We start from the raw sequence: 20,015 nt of genomic DNA on the forward strand, positions 1-20,015 counted from the left end.
GGTGCCGGCCGAGGGCGAGCACGGTTACGATGTCAGAGTAGCGTCGAGCGGGCAGCCGATCCTATCGCCCGAGCGCAGGAGACAGGCCACGCTTCCCGTGCGAAGACATCACATAGACCGCGACGGGCCCTTTCCACTGCTGGGGGGTGCAGAGAGGGCGCACCGTCAGGCTCATAAACAGCGCAGCCAGAGCCTGCCACGGAACCGAGCCGTGAGGGGGGGCAGGAGCCTGCGGTCCAGCCGCTGTGAGGAGAAGAGTGAGGATGAGGAGGGTCCTGTAGAGAAGAAGAGTGAGGCCAGCACAGAGGGTTGGTACAAGTCAAAGCATGGCCAGTTATTTTAAACAAAGCTATTTCTTTCCCCAGCCATGAAAGACTGCACTCGTCTGAACCAGACCACGGACAGGGCTTCGCACCAGTCAGTTTGGTGTTACAGTTTTGTGTGTTACATTCAGCCATCAGCTCAACACTCCTGGGACTGAAGATTTCATGTCAAATTTGCATTAAAACTCTACAATTTCAACTCTACAACATTTAAATTGACTAAAACAATTTACTTTTATGGTAACATTTACATTGACTAAAACAATTTACTTTTATAGTAATGTTTACATTGACTAAAACAATTTACTTTTACCGTAACGTTTTCATTGACTAAAACTGTTCTCCAGGTGTTGTGATAGGCCTTCATTTCAGGCACACAATAAGCATGTCTGCTCAGTGAGTGATCTGATTGGCTTTGTGTATAGTGTGGTTTCAGTGAGTGATCTGATTGGCTGTGTGTGTTGTATGTTCAGTGAGTGATCTGGTTGGCTGTGTGTGTTGTGTGTTCAGTAAGTGATCTGATTGGCCGTGTGTATTGTATGTTCAGTGAATGATCTGATTGGCTGTGTGTGTTGTGTGTTCAGCGAGTGAACAACATGATGGCCAGGCTGTAGATGGATTTGAGGAGCTGTACCGCAGTCTGGAGCAGGCTAACGTCTCTGCCCTTGGTAACCTCCGACCCTCCACTAAACAAGATTTTCGTCGCTCTTTCCTTAAGCGCTGCGCTGACCCTGTTATCAACGACAAACTGCATCATGTTCGCACCCTCAACAGCACACTCAAGGTACAGTTGTCTGTGTGTGCTTTTCATATATCACTGATCTCACGCTGATCTCACATGTTCTAGAATTCTCTGCACAGTAAGAAATTTGACTTCTGGTTAAGAGTTCACTCTCTCCATGGCTGTGTCCTGGTTTAGGCACACGTGTTAGTCGGCTCATAATTCAATAGTTTTTGTGATTCTCAAGACAGAAAAATGTGCTTTGTGGTGAAACACAGAAGTCAAATGAAGACAGACAGTGATGTTTATGGTTCCACTGTGCTGTTTCCAGGCTAAGGAGAATGAACTGTACATTATAAACCAGCTGCTCCAGGACCACAGTCTCACCTCCAACAAGTTCCGCCAGTGGAAACTTCTACACCAGGAACTGTTCATGGACATCTGTGAGTTTAGCTCAGGCAACGAAGGGGCAGCCGAACTCTCCCCGGTGGCAGGACCTCTCGTGACGCACACACACTCCTTTATTGAGACTCATGTCTGAGGAGCAGCTGCCTCTCTCCTTCTCCTGCCCACCTCCTTTCTTTACTCTTCCTCTAACCACACCAAACCAAGTGACCACACTAACACTGTAACATGTGGCAGGCAGAGGACTTAGTCTGTGTACATATTTTGATATGAAGGAAAAAGCCCCAGAGGGTACCTAATGCATGCCTAAGACAAATATTATCTTTCTTTTTTTGTCTAGAGAACAAAAGTAGCTCAGTACAGGATGAGAAGAAGTTCCTCTCTGTTTCTTTCACTTGTTCAGTTTGAGTAGAAACTTTGTTGTGTGGTCTTTGCTGTCTTTGGTTATCTCGCTGTGGACCAGAGTAGGAACAGTAGCAGCAATACAGCGGGGAAGCCATCACTACACTGTACCTTACCCAAACCCTAACACTGTACTTCTGTTCTGCACTCAGAGTCTCTGCAAATCCAATCACACTGCACACTGCTCAGGACCAGTACAGTCCACTCATACTGCTCAGGACCAGTACAGTCCACTCATACTGCTCAGGACCAGTACAGTCCACTCATACTGCTCACTGCTGATCAGGACCAGTATAGTCCACTCATACTGCACACTGCTGATCAGGACCAGTGCAGTCCACTCATACTGCACACTGCTGATCAGGACCAGTATAGTCCACTCATACTGCACACTGCTGATCAGGACCAGTGCAGTCCACTCATACTGCTCACTGCTGATCAGGACCAGTATAGTCCACTCATACTGCACACTGCTGATCAGGACCAGTACAGTCCACTCACACTGCACACTGCTGATCAGGACCAGTACAGTCCACTCACACTGCTCAGTGCTCAGGACCAGTACAGTCCACTCATACTGCACAGGACCAGTGCAGTCCACTCATACTGATCAGGACCAGTACAGTCCACTCATACTGCTCACTGCTGATCAGGACCAGTACAGTCCACTCATACTGCACACTGCTGATCAGGACCAGTACAGTCCACTCACACTGCACACTGCTGATCAGGACCAGTACAGTCCACTCATACTGCACACTGCTGATCAGGACCAGTACAGTCCACTCATACTGATCAGGACCAGTACAGTCCACTCATACTGCTCACTGCTGATCAGGACCAGTGCAGTCCAATCACACTGCTCACTGCACAGGACCAGTACAGTCCACTCATACTGCACAGTGCTGATCAGGACCAGTACAGTCCAATCACACTGCTCACTGCTGATCAGGACCAGTACAGTCCACTCACACTGCACACTGCTGATCAGGACCAGTACAGTCCAATCACACTGCTCACTGCACAGGACCAGTACAGTCCACTCATACTGCACACTGCTGATCAGGACCAGTACAGTCCAATCACACTGCTCACTGCTGATCAGGACCAGTACAGTCCACTCACACTGCACACTGCTGATCAGGACCAGTATAGTCCACTCATACTGATCAGGACCAGTACAGTCCACTCATACTGCTCACTGCTGATCAGGACCAGTGCAGTCCAATCACACTGCACACTGCTGATCAGGACCAGTACAGTCCACTCATACTGCTCACTGCTGATCAGGACCAGTACAGTCCACTCATACTGATCAGGACCAGTACAGTCCACTCATACTGCTCACTGCTGATCAGGACCAGTACAGTCCAATCACACTGCTCACTGCTGATCAGGACCAGTACAGTCCAATCACACTGCTCAGTGCTCAGGACCAGTACAGTCCACTCATACTGCACACTGCTGATCAGGACCAGTACAGTCCACTCACACTGCACAGGACCAGTACAGTCCACTCATACTGATCAGGACCAGTACAGTCCACTCATACTGCTCAGTGCTGATCAGGACCAGTATAGTCCAATCACACTGCTGATCAGGACCAGTACAGATGAAATGTGGAGTGATCATGAATTAACCTTTGGAACAAACCATCTGATCTGAGTATCACCTGTTCCAGACTGTTCCCTGGAAGCTGGTCACATGCAAGTAAAGCCTGCAAAACCACACTATGAAAAGACCTTCGTATGAGCTTAGACGTAGCCACTGTTTAATACTGTGAACTATTGCTATTAATGCAATCTTTAGATTCTGTACCTACAGAGTCACTCGAGAGTTTTGTAGAAAAAAATGGTCGAGAAAATGAGAAGAACAGCACATTTAGCATTTCTGTGCTTGAATGGTAACCTGTTGCTTTATGGTGTAGAAGGAAACTCCTTTTCTGACAGCAGACTGACTGACTGACCTCCCCAGCCTCTGCTAACATTGACTCTGACACACTGGTTTGTTTCATTATTATTATGTGTGGTTTCACTGTGGGGAAACCATACAAATATCTGTTGTAGGTACACTACCAGAGATCAGGATGAAAAACGGTGAAAAACATAGGCTTTGTTTAAATAGACAGATCATTAAGAGCTGCTCTGAAAACAACTCCTTGTTTAGTGCCTGGAAAAGGCAGATTTTCTGTGCCTGACTACAGAATAGTGTTTTTATAACTATGAGTTACAGAAAGCCTCTGATTTCTGTCAGTGGTAAGTGGAAAAGTTTTTGACAGCAATGCCTCAGATTATCTGAACAGCACTAATGCTATACCATACGATAGCAGTCCTTATGCTATACTGTGTAACAGTACTGATGTTATACTATACTCTACACTGTACTGCTATGAAAGGAGTGGAGGCCTTTCTTTGCACAGGGATTTATCTGAGACCAAACCCTTTAGTTTAATTTTTTTAAGAAGTCAATGGGCCAAGGCCAACCCTGATCTCATCGTTAACTTGTATTCTGGTTTCAGACTGTCTAATTACTCATAAATATTTCTGACATTACTGTATAATTAAATAAGTCAGAGCGACATACTCAAATTACTGACAGTAATTGCAGAGATCTGGTTGTATGTGTTGTGGGCTTTTGTTTTCTGCTGGCTGTGTGTCAGAGCGCTGGGCAGAGTGGGGGATTAACAGGCTGAGAATCCCCTGTGTATTCACTCAGTCGTCTGCTCCTCTGGATACATTGCACAGGTGTGTAAGATGTAAGTTGCACTGCGACATTAAAAAAGGAACATATTGCTCTTTTTCAATGATATTATTAGCTAACTGTTATTCTGTACATGAAAAAAAGGATATTTAAAAAAGTAAAGAAATTAAATGACATTTATTCTTCCTGAAGTAGCCTTTTTGATTTCACACACACACACACACACACACACACATATATATATATATATATATAATGTCTATATAGAAATAAATATATACAGTGCCTTCAGACAGTATTCCGACTCCTTCACTTCTCTGTGTTATAGACTCCTTCACTTCTCTGTGTTATAGACTCATTTCAAAATAGATTAAATTGACTTTTTAGCCATCAGTCAACACTCAGTGTCCCTTAATGACAAAGTCTCTCCAGAGGACATTTGTGGAGAGACTTCCAGACTACAGGTCAGCGACGTTCGCCATTCAATCTGACAGAGCTTGAAAGGATTTGCCAGGTTAAATAACTGCCCAAATCCAGATGTGTAAAAGTGGTACAAGCAAACCAAAGACTACTTGCAGCTGTAATTGTTGCTAAAAGCCAGTCCTACAAAGTACTAAGGGGTCTGAGTCCTTATGCAAATAGGAGATTTCTGTTTTTTATTTTTAAATAATTTCCAATGTTTCTAATAATGTGTTTTCACTTCATCATTGTGGGGGATTGTGTGTTGACTGATGGCAAATAAAAAATCTTTTTAACCAATTGTGGATGAAGTTTATTGCACAGAAAAGTATTGGGCTCTGAATGCCATGAATACACTGAAGGAAAAGCAGATTGTAAACTCCTGTTGTAAAACTTCAATAAACTAAATCATCTGCACTATGAAATCATGTCACTTGTTTTGGATTTTCAGTGTTTCACGCGGCATCCCTGTAATCTACATCCCTGTGTCTTTGGGATGTGTCAAACACTTGTCAGGTGTGTGCCGCGTTATAGCTGCTTCTACAATCATGTTTTTTTTACCATCGCTGGAACACTGTATTGTCCAATTCGCACCCAGGACCGTTTTGTAAGTCAAATTTAGATATTAAGCACGAAAAACATTCTTTTGAAAATGCGTGTGTCACGCAGTAAATGACATTTTAACAATCCAGTAATTGTAATGTGATTATTGAAATTTGAACTGTAATGCTTTGCTTTACTTTACTTCGTTATAGAAGAAAGTAATATAAATACAGTAACACGTTGCTATGCAACTCGTCACCCCCACTGTATAGCCAACTCTACAATATCTGAGAATGTCTGTTCTTACAATTTACAATTTGTTATTTAGCAGACGCTTTTAGCCAAAGCGACTTAAAATAAGTACATCAGTTAGAAACGATCTGTTATTAAATACTTAAGACCTCCTATTTTAGTTAGATTCGGAGGGATAAGCCCCTACCACGAACTGCTTTTTTTCTGGTTTTCACAGTTTTCACAGATGTATGAGCTGTATTCTTTGTTTTGCAAGAATGGAATTGTAATGTGACGAATGTGTTGCCCTGAAATGAAAGTTGTCGTGTCTCTGTGCGAGTCAGTCATTGGATAAGGGGCATATCGCCGCGACCTATTGAGAAGAAGACGTCAGCCAAGGTGAGACGTATTTTGGTTAGGTTTTACATGCTATCTAGTCAGTAAGGCACGTTTAACAATATTTTAGTAAAAAACAAACAAAAAAAGTTTGGCAACGCAATTTACACGTAACGTTGATGACGTAATGACCTAATAGTTTCTCTTTTGAAAGCTACGAACTACCGGCTGTTTTAACTAGCCGTGCATACACTTCACTAACCGCTTGTACCTAAATTTACATGTCTCTAAAGCAGACTTAATTTGCTTAAATGTAAAACTGTGAAATACGTTTAGATTCGCCAGGCATGTTCCTTGGGAATACGTTAACTCCTAGATCCAGCTGATCGTACATTGGTCTTAGTTTGTAGCCTGTCACTGTCTACAGTGACATATTGTCTGACAGTTCCGATTGGCCTTTTATGTTCCCCGCAGTCTGTGAAGGTAGTAGCTGCCCCCGTGGTCCGCGAATATTACTCTGCGAGTATACGTTATGGATGAAGCTAAGACGGAGAGACAGCTCTCGCCCAGTGAGGTAATTAACTGACAAAACGCAAGCGCAGGACGCAAGACCTGTCTGTTTTGGTTTAACTTGTCATGTGTTTGTCCGAACAGTTGTCTGTGTACACGCCGCGGCCTCAGAGGCTCCATTTTGTGGCGGAGCAGCCCAGTGCCTTGGAGAATGGACTCAGTGCCGTGAGAGGAAGACTTCAGTGCTATGTGCAAGCCGTTAAAGTATTGCCCTCCTCTGTCCTTATCCTGCTTTCATCTCACACCAACAGCTGTGCTCAGTAGTGAATTCTGCTGCTTAAAATCAAGAAGTTAGTGTGCATGAGAAACTTATAGCATCCCCTGATGTAGGACCAGTAATCTGTTATTTTAAACGTGGATTTCTATGAATATTTGTTTCTTATTGTAGATTAATCAAGCTAGCTCTGGAGGATGTTGTCAGTACAATATTATCGTATGAGGAAATGGTAATATTGTCATGCTTCTGTCTAGGACACGTTTGTAGGAGTGAGTGTAAGAGTTGTGAATCTATACCATGCAGGACAGGGTGAGCCACTGTTCACTGCTCTTTTGTCTACTGTTTAACAGACACACATTTGCGTGGACTTGCTCACTTATATCTGCCTTTTTACAGACGTTTATCACTTCCTCAAAGAGCCCTCCCCTGGATTTCTCCCCAGGTTTGGAGTGATTGCTGTGTCTGGCCTGGGTGGAGTTATTCTGGCACGGAAAGGTGATTTAACTGGCTCTAGACCCACTGTGGGAATAAATCTGGACCTCTGTGGGGCTGGGATGTTAGTGTGGTATGAGACAAGGGAGCATAATATTTACTGTAGGAGCATGTCTGTTGTGGGTCTATTTTTGACGTTATGATATTTGGCGTGTTGTGGGCATGTCGGCCAGGGCCACGGTGGAAGAGACTGGGACTCCCGCTGAGTCTGGCTGGTGCAGGCGCAGCCGTGTGCTATCCTGCGCAGACGGTGGCAGTGCTGAAGGTCTGCTCTCACCCTCTTCACTGCATTTCAGACATTACTGTGTGTTCAGTTAGATAAGGATACTGCAGTTGATATAGGACAGATTTGGTATAATTGTAATTTTTGATAATTTAAAACTGTGCCTCTCTCTCTTATGACTCTAGTGATGAGCTGGGTGTATTTGTGTTAGCGTGTGTGTTTTTTGCTGGTATTTAGATGAGTGGAAAGAAGCTGTATGCTGCCTCCCAGTGGACAAGCACTGCAGTGGCAGCGCTATGGAAACCAAACCCCATCAAAGACACCGGTGCACCCCCACTAATTAGTCCAATGGTACAGTCCAATTCATTTTCATGTTTTATACTGTTGATTTCAGATCTCTCTGACAGGCACGCTAAGATACGCTCAATTTCACTGACTCAATTAGAGAGAATGTGAACATGCAGCTCAGTATCATACACCCTCCTGTTCAAGTCCTTTAATCTCTTAACAGACCTACTGATAATCTCTTAACAGACCTACTGATAATCTCTTAACAGACCTACTGATAATCTCTTAACGGACATACTGATAATCTCTTAACAGACCTACTGATAATCTCTTAACAGACATACTGATAATCTCTTAACAGACCTACTGATAATCTGTGATATCAGGCCTGATACTGTGTGTATTTTACCATTTCTGCAGTCCCAGAAAGGCAGCAGGCATGTAGAAAACTGTCATAATTTCAGTGTTAGAGATGTTCTCTTTGTCTCTGTTTTTTTCAGTTAGATACACAAGTTCCTACAGCAGTGCCTGAGGCTCGGCTCGAGAGACAGGTCTCAGGTCAGTCAACACATATTCCCACACCTGAGAGACAGGTCTCAGGTCAGTCAACACATATTCCCACACCCGAGAGACAGGTCTCAGGTCAGTCAACACATATTCCCACACCCGAGAGACAGGTCTCAGGTCAGTCAACACATATTCCCACACCCGAGAGACAGGTCTCAGGTCAGTCAACACATATTCCCACACCCGAGAGACAGGTCTCAGGTCAGTCAACACATATTCCCACACCTGAGAGACAGGTCTCAGGTCAGTCAACACATATTCCCACACTTGAGAGACAGGTCTCAGGTCAGTCAACACATATTCCCACACCCGAGAGACAGGTCTCAGGTCAGTCAACACATATTCCCACACCTGAGAGACTGGTCTCAGGTCAGCACCTGGGACAGAGGAGACTGCTCCCTTAGTGGGCTCTGAGGTCTCTACAGTGTCTTTAGAAGCTGAACCTGCCACTCAGGCCCCGTCCACATGATAACAGTGAAAACACTGAAAAGTTTTGTTGCGAATCTTTTGAAAATACAACCCTTCTGCCGCCATGTAGACAGGTGAATACTGACCCCTTTGAAAACGATGATGACACGGACCCACCTCGCACATGGCTAGTTATGTTTCAACCCGCACTTCTCCGGTATTTGTATATTTGAGTGGCAAAGTTGTATCAAAGTTGATTAGTGAGTTTTTTGCTTGTTAATTAGTGGGGGGTTTGTATGGTAACTCCAGCCTGTGTTGTTGTGTGCAGAGATTCCAGAGCAGAGAGCAGTGGTTCCTGAGATGGACCCTGGGCTTGTGGACTTTGGCCAGTCAAACCCGGAGGACGCCGACCTGTACAGCACACGCGGCTGATGACTGGAGGACAGGAGCCAGTGAAGAGAAGTGAAAAACATCTGTCTGTCCCTCCATCCAGTCCACAGACGAAGATTATGTCTCACTCATACGTATGTGTTGTAAAGAAAAACTGAAGGAGATCTTTAAACTTTCTGCTTTTTGACCAGTGCTTTTTTAGATTGAGGTTCAAGTCATCAATGCAAAATATATTGACCTGACCAAAGATTGGACTCAAAGCTGTCAAACAGAAATCTAGACTGATTAGTTGTTGCAAACTGAAAATGCTGACCTGTCAGGTGATGAGTTTGTGCTGTAAATCCATCTTGTCTTTGGTGTGTCACTGAAAAAGCCATGAGAGAAGTGGTCCACAGTATGACTGCCCCTGTTTGCTGAAACTGTTTTGAGGTAATGAAGTGTACTGGGTGTGAGCAGATTAGTGGCATTCACCCTGAAAAACAAACCATGTGTTTTAGGAACAGAGGCCCCAATCCAACAGATCTTTAACATTTGCAGAAGAGCAGAAAGCATTTTCATACATCTTTCAAGTATTTTCCTATTTCTGCTAAAATATCCCTTTGGACAAAAGACTATACTGCAGAATACATGTGACAAAGAACTGTCTTAATGTTGGCTGGATGCTGTCCTCCAATGTATGCAAAATAAAAACAGTAATCAAAGGATATGTCAGAATCTGGATTCATTTGATTTTACTGATCAGTTTCTGTTTGGTTTCTGTCTGTTATGGTTATAAATTCAAAGCACTGATCCACTGGAAAATATGGAGGACGAAGCGCCTTTGAGATTCGTCTCCATAAGTTTGACTTGTAACGCCCTTTACCCCTGATCCAATTTAAGGCATAGGCCTGTTCTTTTTTAAGGGTGGATCTGTCCTAATTCTTTTGGTCAGTATGTTTAATGATTTACTAAATTAAATAGATTTCTCTTAGGGTTACAGAATGTGGGTGCCCCTCACTAAACCAGTACCAAAGATTTCCTTATCTAGGTATACTAAGAGAAATACTTTGAGTATAATTGGTTGTTTATTGTAATTGAAATAGTAAGGACAGATTGATTTTGAAGTAAAAGAAAGGAAATAACTAAACAAGAAAATAACAAGCACAAATAGATTTCACAGGAATGATGCAAGTCAAAACTTTATACTTTCGATTAAGTTTTCATAGCAACATGTAGCACGATGCTATATAAGTTTGACGCTAAAAAAAGAGTAACTATGTCAGTCAAAACAAAACCATACCCGTATGAATACTAAGATAGATCGAAAACTCAATACCAGTTTACAACTATTTAAATAAATTCGATTAGCAATTTAGAAATACATATTAAAACTCGATGTCGATTTAAATAAATGTTAATACAAATGTGATATCAATACGCTGTATCAGTTAACGCTATCTTAAACAATTAAATCTCATATACTACTCTTTTTAAAACAAACACGAATGAAAGACACAGAAAATGGGAGCCCACACACACACACCTCACACACGATACCCTGCAGACGGAGTAGTCTCCTCTATTTGTTGCAGGCCTGTGTCGTTGCAGGTGGGGCCACAAACAAGCCAGCCGCTTCACACGTTAGAGCCAAAAAAACAAAACAAAAAGGTACCTCCTTCCGCTTATGGTGTTGTAAGCTGGTCCCAGGGCAGAAAATCAAGCGTTGGATCAACTGAGATGAACTGACGACAACGATATCCAGCATTGCCAGAGGTGGTATTTGGCACTCCCGGTGGCCTAAACCTCTCTCTGGTATCTCCTTGACCGACACAAAACTACACGTACTTCGGGTAATGACACTGTGACTTCGGTTTGAAGTCCGTAAAAATAAGACACTTTAACTTAAAGCACTGTTCCGAATAATATAAATACAACTAGAAAATACAACTGGACAAAACAGAAAAAAAGACCTTTTTCTTTTGTGAATCTCTCCTTCACCTTTGAAGAATATAACGGTCAATTTACTGGCGTCTCCTCTCCTCTTTCTCTCTCGCGCACACCTGTCATGTGCCGAGAATTCTTGTCTAACTGGGATTGGCTATACATCTAGAATTAATATGACTTATTTGGCATATGCCTCAAACTTTGGGGTTTCTACAAACTATTTAACACTTTGATATAATTTTATTTATTTTTATTTATTGTATAAACTATTTATGGTCCCTCTGGGCTACAAACTGATCGGACATTACGGGGTTTGCATCAGTACATTAAACAATTCCCATTTCCCATCACCTCAGACTGCAGACAGAGATCAGTAAAATCTGACAACACAGAGCTAAACTGTAGTTAGTCACAGTTACTGTCCAACGGACATACCTCAAGTATCAATAATAAACTAAATAAAACGTGTTTTTTACTTTTATTTTAAGGAAATAGAAACGTTAACATAGATTTAAGACATAAACCAGAGATGGTGATTTGTAACTAGAATTGTATTTCTACACGATTATTTTGTTGTTTACTAACGGAATTTGTGATAATAATCCAGTCATAATGAAAATCTCGATTAAAATGCACACACAGACACAAAGGTGTGTTTTAATATTCACCATTATCTGTTTTCAGTCTTTTGGTTGTGATTTTGACTAATTTTGTTGCATGAGGTTTGACTGTGCAGGAACAGATAGTGATTAACAAAATTAATGAATATAGTTCAGCAAATTAGTGTTCATGAATGTATGTAGTAGTCTTGAATCATCATCATAATAAATATTAACCAAATACCACACATTTTTTCAGGTTTGAGAAATGTAAAAAATGGTCATATTTTGTAAAATAATGTGCGTTAGACGATTTACACAACGTGATCCTCAGCACTGTCATGGACAGAGTCACACTGCAGGGGTCATGACCTTATGGGCACAGGTAGGATCCAGCTGAAGAGTCAGATGTTTTTATAGTCCCGTCATGTTTGTGTGTTTTCAGAACCACATGCCCGCTGTCAGACAGACGTCAGAGGGCGAAGGGTTACCGTCTCACATTTAATGATTTCTCTGAAGATCTGAGACTTGAACTGGTCTCTTCTGTGGGGCGACACCGGGGGAGGATGTGGATCATTGGCTGTGAGGAATGTGTCGTCTGCCTGAATGCCTCTGACTCCCTCAGGATCAAATGCACCGGACAAAACCTGGTCACTCCTCTGGCTCGACGGAAATGCACTTAGGTTTGAACAGCAGCATCCGCAGAGATCTGTCACATGAATCATTGAGTGGTATCATTCAAGTGACTGTGTGTCTGATTCTAACCCATCTGTAAACAGGATGAGCCCTCTCACTGGCACCGTGTTTAATGATGCTTTAAGCATTTCATTTGTTCTACTCTTGCTCTTCTGCTGAAATTGGCATCTGTTAACTGTGTCTGTTAACGGTGTCTGTTAACAGTGTCTGTTAACTGTGAGGCACTTTGGAAGTGTTGTTTTGTTTTAATGGTCATGAGAGTTCAGTTTTCAGAAGCATGACTGTTGTCTGTTGGCAAAGCCCTGATGTTTCTGTTTATCTCCTATTGAATCTTAATGATGCATTGAACACTAACACACGTCTGAGGGCAGTAATCACAGCAAGAGGAGTGTGTGTACACAGTGACCCCTGACAAAACCCAGCTCTCTCACACTGTCACCCACGCAGCAGGAGACCTGAGTATTTGAACCTTCTATCCCAGCCTGTGTGTATGCGTGCTAGAGAGAGAGAGCGAGGGAACATCCGGAAATGAATGAAGAAATCACATTAATTTATTTGAAATGAAAGATATTATTAAGTCATTACAAAGCATCAGTGTTTGTTTTTAAGTATCAGTTGTTTTTAAGCTTCCCCCGTTTTATAGAGATCAGTATCATTTATGCTATCACTGACTTGACAAAGTAATTAATAAGTAGTCATTTGGTAGATTTTGAGATTTGGGATTGATGACCATTGTGACCACAGAGGAAAGAGCACATGCCTGTTCAGTGTCCTACGCAGCCCATCACTGCATATTTCCACATGTTTGTGTGAATTTTTTAAATGTTATCATAAAATGCAACAATCTGTTGTAACACACCACTAGATCTGAGTAAGGTATTACTGTTGTAACAGGCCAGGAAACACCGCTAGATCTGAGTAAGGTATTACTGCTGTAACAGGCCAGGAAACACCGCTAGATCTGAGTAAAGTATTACTGCTGTAACAGGCCAGGAAACACCGCTAGATCTGAGTAAGGTATTACTGTTGTAACAGGCCAGGAAACACCGCTAGATCTGAGTAAAGTATTACTGCTGTAACAGGCCAGGAAACACCGCTAGATCTGAGTAAGGTATTACTGCTGTAACAGGCCAGGAAACACCGCTAGATCTGAGTAAAGTATTACTGCTGTAACAGGCCAGGAAACACCGCTAGATCTGAGTAAGGTATTACTGTTGTAACAGGCCAGGAAACACCGCTAGATCTGAGTAAGGTATTACTGTTGTAACAGGCCAGGAAACACCGCTAGATCTGAGTAAAGTATTACTGCTGTAACAGGCCAGGAAACACCGCTAGATCTGAGTAAGGTATTACTGTTGTAACAGGCCAGGAAACACCGCTAGATCTGAGTAAGGTATTACTGCTGTAACAGGCCAGGAAACACCGCTAGATCTGAGTAAAGTATTACTGCTGTAACAGGCCAGGAAACACCGCTAGATCTGAGTAAAGTATTACTGCTGTAACAGGCCAGGAAACACCGCTAGATCTGAGTAAGGTATTACTGTTGTAACAGGCCAGGAAACACCGCTAGATCTGAGTAAGGTATTACTGCTGTAACAGGCCAGGAAACACCGCTAGATCTGAGTAAAGTATTACTGTTGTAACAGGCCAGGAAACACCGCTAGATCTGAGTAAGGTATTACTGCTGTAACAGGCCAGGAAACACCGCTAGATCTGAGTAAGGTATTACTGTTGTAACAGGCCAGGAAACATACTGGTTTAAATATTGACATGTGGGATGTTGATATGAAGTTTATGGGGTTTTGTCACACACTTTTGTCTGGTACTAATTTATGTTAATATGTAACAGGGTGACTGACATTTAAGTGTGAAAATTTAGAAAATCTTGTATTACAAGATAAGAAAGCTATATGTCTGTATTGCATATACATTGTCTGCTCAGCACAATATACAATAATTGAATTCTTTGAAGTTGAACTTTTTTTCATGTTTTTCTGGACTGAACCCTAACACAGTCTCATGTTGTAACAGATATGTCAATACCCAGTTGTCAAAGTCTGTTTGACCAGAGCTCACCCCAGTATTAGACATGGACCTCTGAACTTTGCTAAAAAAACATCTGCTTGTTTATTGTAATATTAAACATTGTTTCTGTATTTCTTGGTTTTGTTAATGCTTGAACAGAGGAAAATCCATGGCTATGCTGTGATGTGTAAGCTGCGAATGAATAAATGGATGCAGCTTCTTCGCTAGATGAACCAAGAAACTGACTGGACTGCACTGAGCGCCTGAAAATGAAGACAGTTCACTCTGAGAGAAATATGTGTTTTATCATTTAAGTTATGTTCCACAGGTAGCATAACTTTCCTGAACCTGTTAAAACTCATTTTAGTTTCATTTTAAACTCATTTTAGTTTCATTTTATTTTTTCTTTTCTTTATTTATACCAACTGTTAAAATTGTTTCGTTTCATTCTTTCTTTTCTTTATTTATACCAACTGCTGGTGCAGAGAATGTTTTTAGCAAAAGTCATAATGTAATGTCAGCATGGACTGGACCGGTCCATCACGGCTCAGGGTCGACAGAATCAGCCGACTGGACCAGGATCAGGGCAGAACAGCTCTCTCCTCCCTCTGCAAAAATCTCTTTCCATAGGCCAGCCAAAAGGGGTGGGGATGTCCAGTCTGACACTCCGACATCAAGTCATTATTAAGAGGCAAACTTGCCTGGCTTATCACCAGTAAAAACTAACAGTACAAAATTAGACAGGCAGGGTATGTACATGTTCCAGACTTGTGATTTCTCATGTCTCTGGAACAGATAGTGCACTGCAGGGCCTGCATCAGCCAGGCCACACAACCACTGCACTAGGAGTCCACGACCCTGTGCCCTCTGACCCACTGCTCTTCTCGTCCCCCGGCCTTGTCACGTATGGAACGACCATTCCTCATTAACTCATGAATTCAACTCATGACTCTTTCATTCTTCAGAATGGTAATGTAATATTTTCAGAATCATTTCACTCAAAATGTAGCGTGTTTTATATTTGTCTTCTTGGAGGAGTTTGGGTTAGTTAACCAGTGTTGGATGTGGGGGTAAATGTGCAATACACATTGATACTGATTGTGCTGTCAGACTATCCTGGTTTGTGAAAGTGACTAGTAGATAGTCAAAGTCAATAGGATCGTCCAGGTTGTCTGTGCAAAACAGAATCTGGCAACTGTTCAAGGCCTTCACACTCCCTCCGATTCAACGTGTAGTTATGGATTCTTTTTGGTGGGGGTGAGAATTAACACAATTATTCAGGCTCATGAAGGTTATGAGGGGAAAGATATCCTGCCCAGCCATATACCAAACACCAGGATGTCGGCTATGACCTCTATTCTACTCTACTCTATTCTATTCTATTCTATTCTACTCTATTCTATTCTATTCTATTCTATTCTATTCTATTCTACTCTATTCTATTCTATTCTATTCTACTCTATTCTATTCTATTCTATTCTATTCTACTCTACTCTACTCTATTCTATTCTATTCTACTCTATTCAGTAATACTAAAAGATGTAAAAGGAAAAGCTTTGAGTTGTGTTTGATGACAGAAACCTCCTTTCAGCCAGACCATGACTTTCATTCATTTATTCCTACTCCCTGTGGTTTGGAGCACTTTTATGTTGTACTCCCTCCTCCCTCTCCGTCAGCAGTCCTGTTCCCGCTCAGCCTCCTTTTGACCCCTAAAGTCTTCTCAGTGGAAGCTTGGTATTTAACCCATAAAAACTGGCTTTGGTCCAGGAAGACACTTTTCCGACTTCACATTTAAAAGCTGACAATTTTTCATCATTATTGTTGGTTAAAGACATTATCAGATTCAGTAATATTTGACATTATGTAACTGATACATCATCTAAGCTGTCATGCATTAACGATCAAAGGTTTGGGGCTGTAACCAGACACACTGAACTAAACACTGCATTTTAGTGGAACATTTAATGAAAACCACTGGAGAGGATCTGCTGTGCTAGGATGTTCACTTCCCTCGGCTTGGCATTATTATTTCACAGCTTAAACCAAACGGAAGAAAAAACATCTGTGTAATTTAGCACACCAGTGGCCCCTTTTATACAACATGTACCTAATGGCAAATCTGTGTCATATTTCTGAATGTAAATGTCTGTGTTCAGGACATCAGTGTATAACATTCGCATCCTTCATTGACAGTTCGGCCGGAAGATTCCTGGTTGCTGATAAACTAGAGGACTGAGTTCATCAGTGTGTCTCGTCACAGTGAAAAGCCTTTCATCTTGCATTTCATTTTGGTTTGTGTCTCACTCCGAGTGTTTAAAGGCCGGTCAGTCAAGAGGCAACGTCCAGTCAGATGACGACTGCAGACAGTTCCCTGTGGCTGCCAGACTAGGACTATATAACTCCCTGTGACTGCCGGACTGGGACTATATAACTCCCTGTGACTGTGAACAGCTCCACACAGACGTGAAACGCTTCCACAGAGAAGACAGCAATTCAAGCACAAGGTAATTTTGTGTACAGTGTTAGTAAAATGCAAGCTTATGTCAGAATTTGAAAAGAGAAAAATGTTTTAAACTATTCAAAATTAACTTAAAGAAAGCTTTAAAAGAAGAAAGAAAGAAAGAAAGAAAGAAAATTACAATGTAAAGAGGAAAACGTGTCCAGTCTCAGAGGGTTTTGTATATACGGTAAATGGCTTCATATAAATATGTTTTAATTCCATATGTTTATGGGGACACTGTCTAGTTGAGTCGTTCTTCCCATTTCAGTTAATGAAACATTGATGTTGCTTGTGTCTGGTTATGTGTTATTCAGTAGTTATTCAGTTATTTGTGTTTGATTTTATGAGTCATTCTCTCATTTCACTTGTTTAATAAAATGTAGGTCATATTCTTACTGTACATTCACATTCACAGTCATGAGTCAATTACACTCTTGCTATTATGTAACGACTGACTTGTATTTCCCCAGTCTGAGTATACAACTCTCTATGAGAAACTAGCGATAAATAGCACATCCCTTAGTCCAAAGACTGAGAGAGAGAGTGGCAAGGTCATAATGCTGAAATCCATAATCATTAAAATGAGCTTAATAATGCAATGCACATTCTACAGTGGAACTTGGTGATTTTTTGAATTGAACAGAATAGTGTTAGGGTTAGACAGACAGAAAATCGCACAAATGGTCCGTTTTTCCCTTCGCAGACTCAGAAAAAGGTGTTCAGAATATCACCATGGCTGCATTACTTCCTTTCAATGTATCATTTGGAAACACATCGTTGGAGGAGTCTGTGGTCCGTACCACCTGCCACAACATCTCTGTGGTTCCTCATCAGAACATATTCATCCCAACAATCTACAGCATCATCTTCATCCTGGGCGTCCTTGGCAACGGGCTGGTGCTGGTGGTTCTTTGCCAGGGCTCCTGCCGTAATACAGTGGCAAACACCTACATGCTCAACCTGGCTCTCTCCGACCTGCTCTTCCTCCTCAGTTTGCCTTTCTGGGCGGTTTACTACTCTCTGGACTATCAGTGGCTGTTTGGTGGGCTCATGTGTAAGCTGTGTGGTGGTCTTCTAACTCTAAATCTATACGCCAGCATCTTCTTCATCACCTGCATGAGCATGGACCGCTACCTGGCCATCGTGCACCCTCTCACGGCCCAGAGCTGCCGGCGTCCGTGCAGAGCTCGGCTCCTGAGCGGCCTGCTGTGGGTGCTGGCCGGCCTCATCTCCATCCCTGCTGTCGTATTCCGAGACTCCCACTACATCCAACAGCTGGGTGTCAGTGCCTGTGTTTTACATTATCCTGGCCAGAACTGGTTTGTTGCACTGGCTTTAATGAAGAATGTCCTGGGTTTCCTCTTACCGTTTGGGGTCATCAGCAGCTGCTACTGCAGCATTGCCCGCCATCTGCTTGGAGCTCCTGGTCTAGACAAACGCAGTGGTAACCTGGACAAAGTGCTGAAGACGGTGTTGGCCGTGGTGCTGGCGTTCTTCCTCTGCTGGGGCCCTTTTCACGTCTTGACCTTCCTGGAGGTTCTGATGAGTATGGAGGCGCTGCAGGTGTGCTGGGTGGAGGAGGCCGTCAGCTTGGGACTTCCCTTCACCCTCTGCCTGGGCTTCTCCAACAGCGCCATCAACCCGTTCCTCTACTGCTTCGTCGGCAACCACTTCCGCGGGCAGCTTAGCAGCATATACCAGAGCCACAGCTCCAGCCTGAGACCAGACTCCCTCAGCACCAGACTCAGCTCCTTCTCCAGGAAACTGAATGAGATGCGGGACCTGGGCCCGCTGGATCACGGGGCGGCATGAGACGTGAGCGGCTCCTTCACTGACAAGAGCGAGAAAACGTTACGTTCCCGTGAAGCGAAGATTAAAAAGCATGGCATAAAGACGACTGCGAGAGTTCTGTGGGCGGCAGATGGACAACTGAGAATTGTTTTTCTTCTTAACTGCGTCAGTGTTAGACTGCTAAAATTACATAGGCAAATATTGTATGATGTAACCGTTTCTGATCAGTAGCTAACGTAGTCTGATGTCTTTTGCTGATAAAGCCAGTGTGGCTCAGTGCTGTAATGATTATTAACCCTCTCTGCCTCATCGTAAATAAAGGACGCATTTTTCTTCAGTGATTGAATATCGGTGATCATTTAGACGTCATTGTAACCATGGTGACGTTTAAATTCTTTGTGGCTGTGACAGTGGAGACGAAACCGATTTGGGTCAGCCAGCCCCACGCATTCCTGAACGTTTAACCAGAGAATAGGTTTTGTGTTAAGAGCTTTATGCAGACAGTGAAATACTCGTCTGGAATCGTTTATGTCATTTTCAGCTGTCGTCTTTAACGGCACAGTGTGAGTCTCATCTTACTGCAGAATTTCAAATTTGTCATTTCAGTTAAAAAATATAAATGTTCTCTGGCTGAGTGCCTGAACGCTTTAGGCAGAGGACTTTAAGTAAAAAAATTAATTCTTCAAAACATTTAAAGCAAAAACTGTCCTGGTTGTGTCATTGCGACAGTTGGACACACTGCAGTAACTACTGAAAAGAGCAGAAACTGTCAATCAGACATAGGCCAAGGAATTGAAAGTTTTGCAAACACGGTAAGTTCTGTAAGTACGGCTATATTCAAAGGACCGGGTTCCCAAGAACTGATGTTGATAACCTGACATTTTCTGACACAATAGCTTAAACAGATTGCTTTCTCTCTAGTTTCACTGCAGTCAGAAAATGTGCTTGAATTGAACATGAACTGTTTTAATCTGGGTTTTCCCTTGTTCTGATTCTGTAACACAAAGGCACATTAAAAACACACCTCAAACTCAACCAGTTATTAATCACCCCATGGCCGCTTTCAGCAGGTGTGTTCCACATCATGACCAGCAGAGGGAGACAAAAGGCATACACAAACACACACACACACACACACACACACACAAACACACACACACACACACACACACACCACCACCACCACCACCAATCTCTGCTGGCAGC

At 42.6% G+C, this 20,015-nt stretch overlaps 3 protein-coding genes across 3 annotated transcripts in view; all 3 read left to right on the plus strand.

Annotated features, from left to right (window-relative positions):
* Positions 1-1,585, plus strand: part of LOC115805110 (connector enhancer of kinase suppressor of ras 2-like) — a 70,064-nt gene extending 68,479 nt beyond the window's left edge. The window contains exons 22-24 of the mRNA XM_030765591.1: positions 1-308; positions 908-1,107; positions 1,376-1,585. The exon at positions 1-308 is cut by the window's left edge and continues 317 nt beyond it. Coding sequence (XP_030621451.1) covers positions 1-308; positions 908-1,107; positions 1,376-1,585 — 718 coding nt within the window. The remainder of the gene's footprint in view (positions 309-907; positions 1,108-1,375) is intronic.
* Positions 1,586-6,146: 4,561 nt separating this feature from the next.
* Positions 6,147-9,972, plus strand: LOC115805508 (MICOS complex subunit MIC27). The gene is made up of 9 exons (XM_030766110.1): positions 6,147-6,183; positions 6,595-6,694; positions 6,775-6,894; positions 7,162-7,216; positions 7,304-7,402; positions 7,573-7,664; positions 7,860-7,973; positions 8,411-8,468; positions 9,214-9,972. Exons 2-9 carry the CDS (start codon positions 6,653-6,655, stop codon positions 9,315-9,317), a joined length of 684 nt encoding a protein of 227 aa, XP_030621970.1. The 5' UTR covers positions 6,147-6,183; positions 6,595-6,652; the 3' UTR covers positions 9,318-9,972.
* Positions 9,973-16,966: 6,994 nt separating this feature from the next.
* Positions 16,967-19,074, plus strand: LOC115828375 (type-2 angiotensin II receptor-like). The gene is made up of 2 exons (XM_030792337.1): positions 16,967-17,022; positions 17,722-19,074. Exon 2 carries the CDS (start codon positions 17,751-17,753, stop codon positions 18,828-18,830), a length of 1,080 nt encoding a protein of 359 aa, XP_030648197.1. The 5' UTR covers positions 16,967-17,022; positions 17,722-17,750; the 3' UTR covers positions 18,831-19,074.
* The last annotated feature ends 941 nt before the right edge of the window (positions 19,075-20,015 follow it).

This window comes from Chanos chanos, chromosome 2 (assembly GCF_902362185.1).
Source record: "Chanos chanos chromosome 2, fChaCha1.1, whole genome shotgun sequence".
NCBI lineage: Eukaryota > Metazoa > Chordata > Actinopteri > Gonorynchiformes > Chanidae > Chanos > Chanos chanos.

Excerpts from the sequence above, each read along its gene's own strand:
- LOC115805508 (XM_030766110.1), top strand. The coding sequence starts at position 6,653 with ATGGATGAAGCTAAGACGGAGAGACAGCTCTCGCCCAGTGAG. Across the intron at positions 6,695-6,774 it reads GACAGCTCTCGCCCAGTGAG|TTGTCTGTGTACACGCCGCG; the intron begins GTAATTAACTGA and ends TTGTCCGAACAG. Across the intron at positions 7,403-7,572 it reads AGTTATTCTGGCACGGAAAG|GGCCACGGTGGAAGAGACTG; the intron begins GTGATTTAACTG and ends CATGTCGGCCAG.
- LOC115828375 (XM_030792337.1), top strand. The coding sequence starts at position 17,751 with ATGGCTGCATTACTTCCTTTCAATGTATCATTTGGAAACACATCGTTG.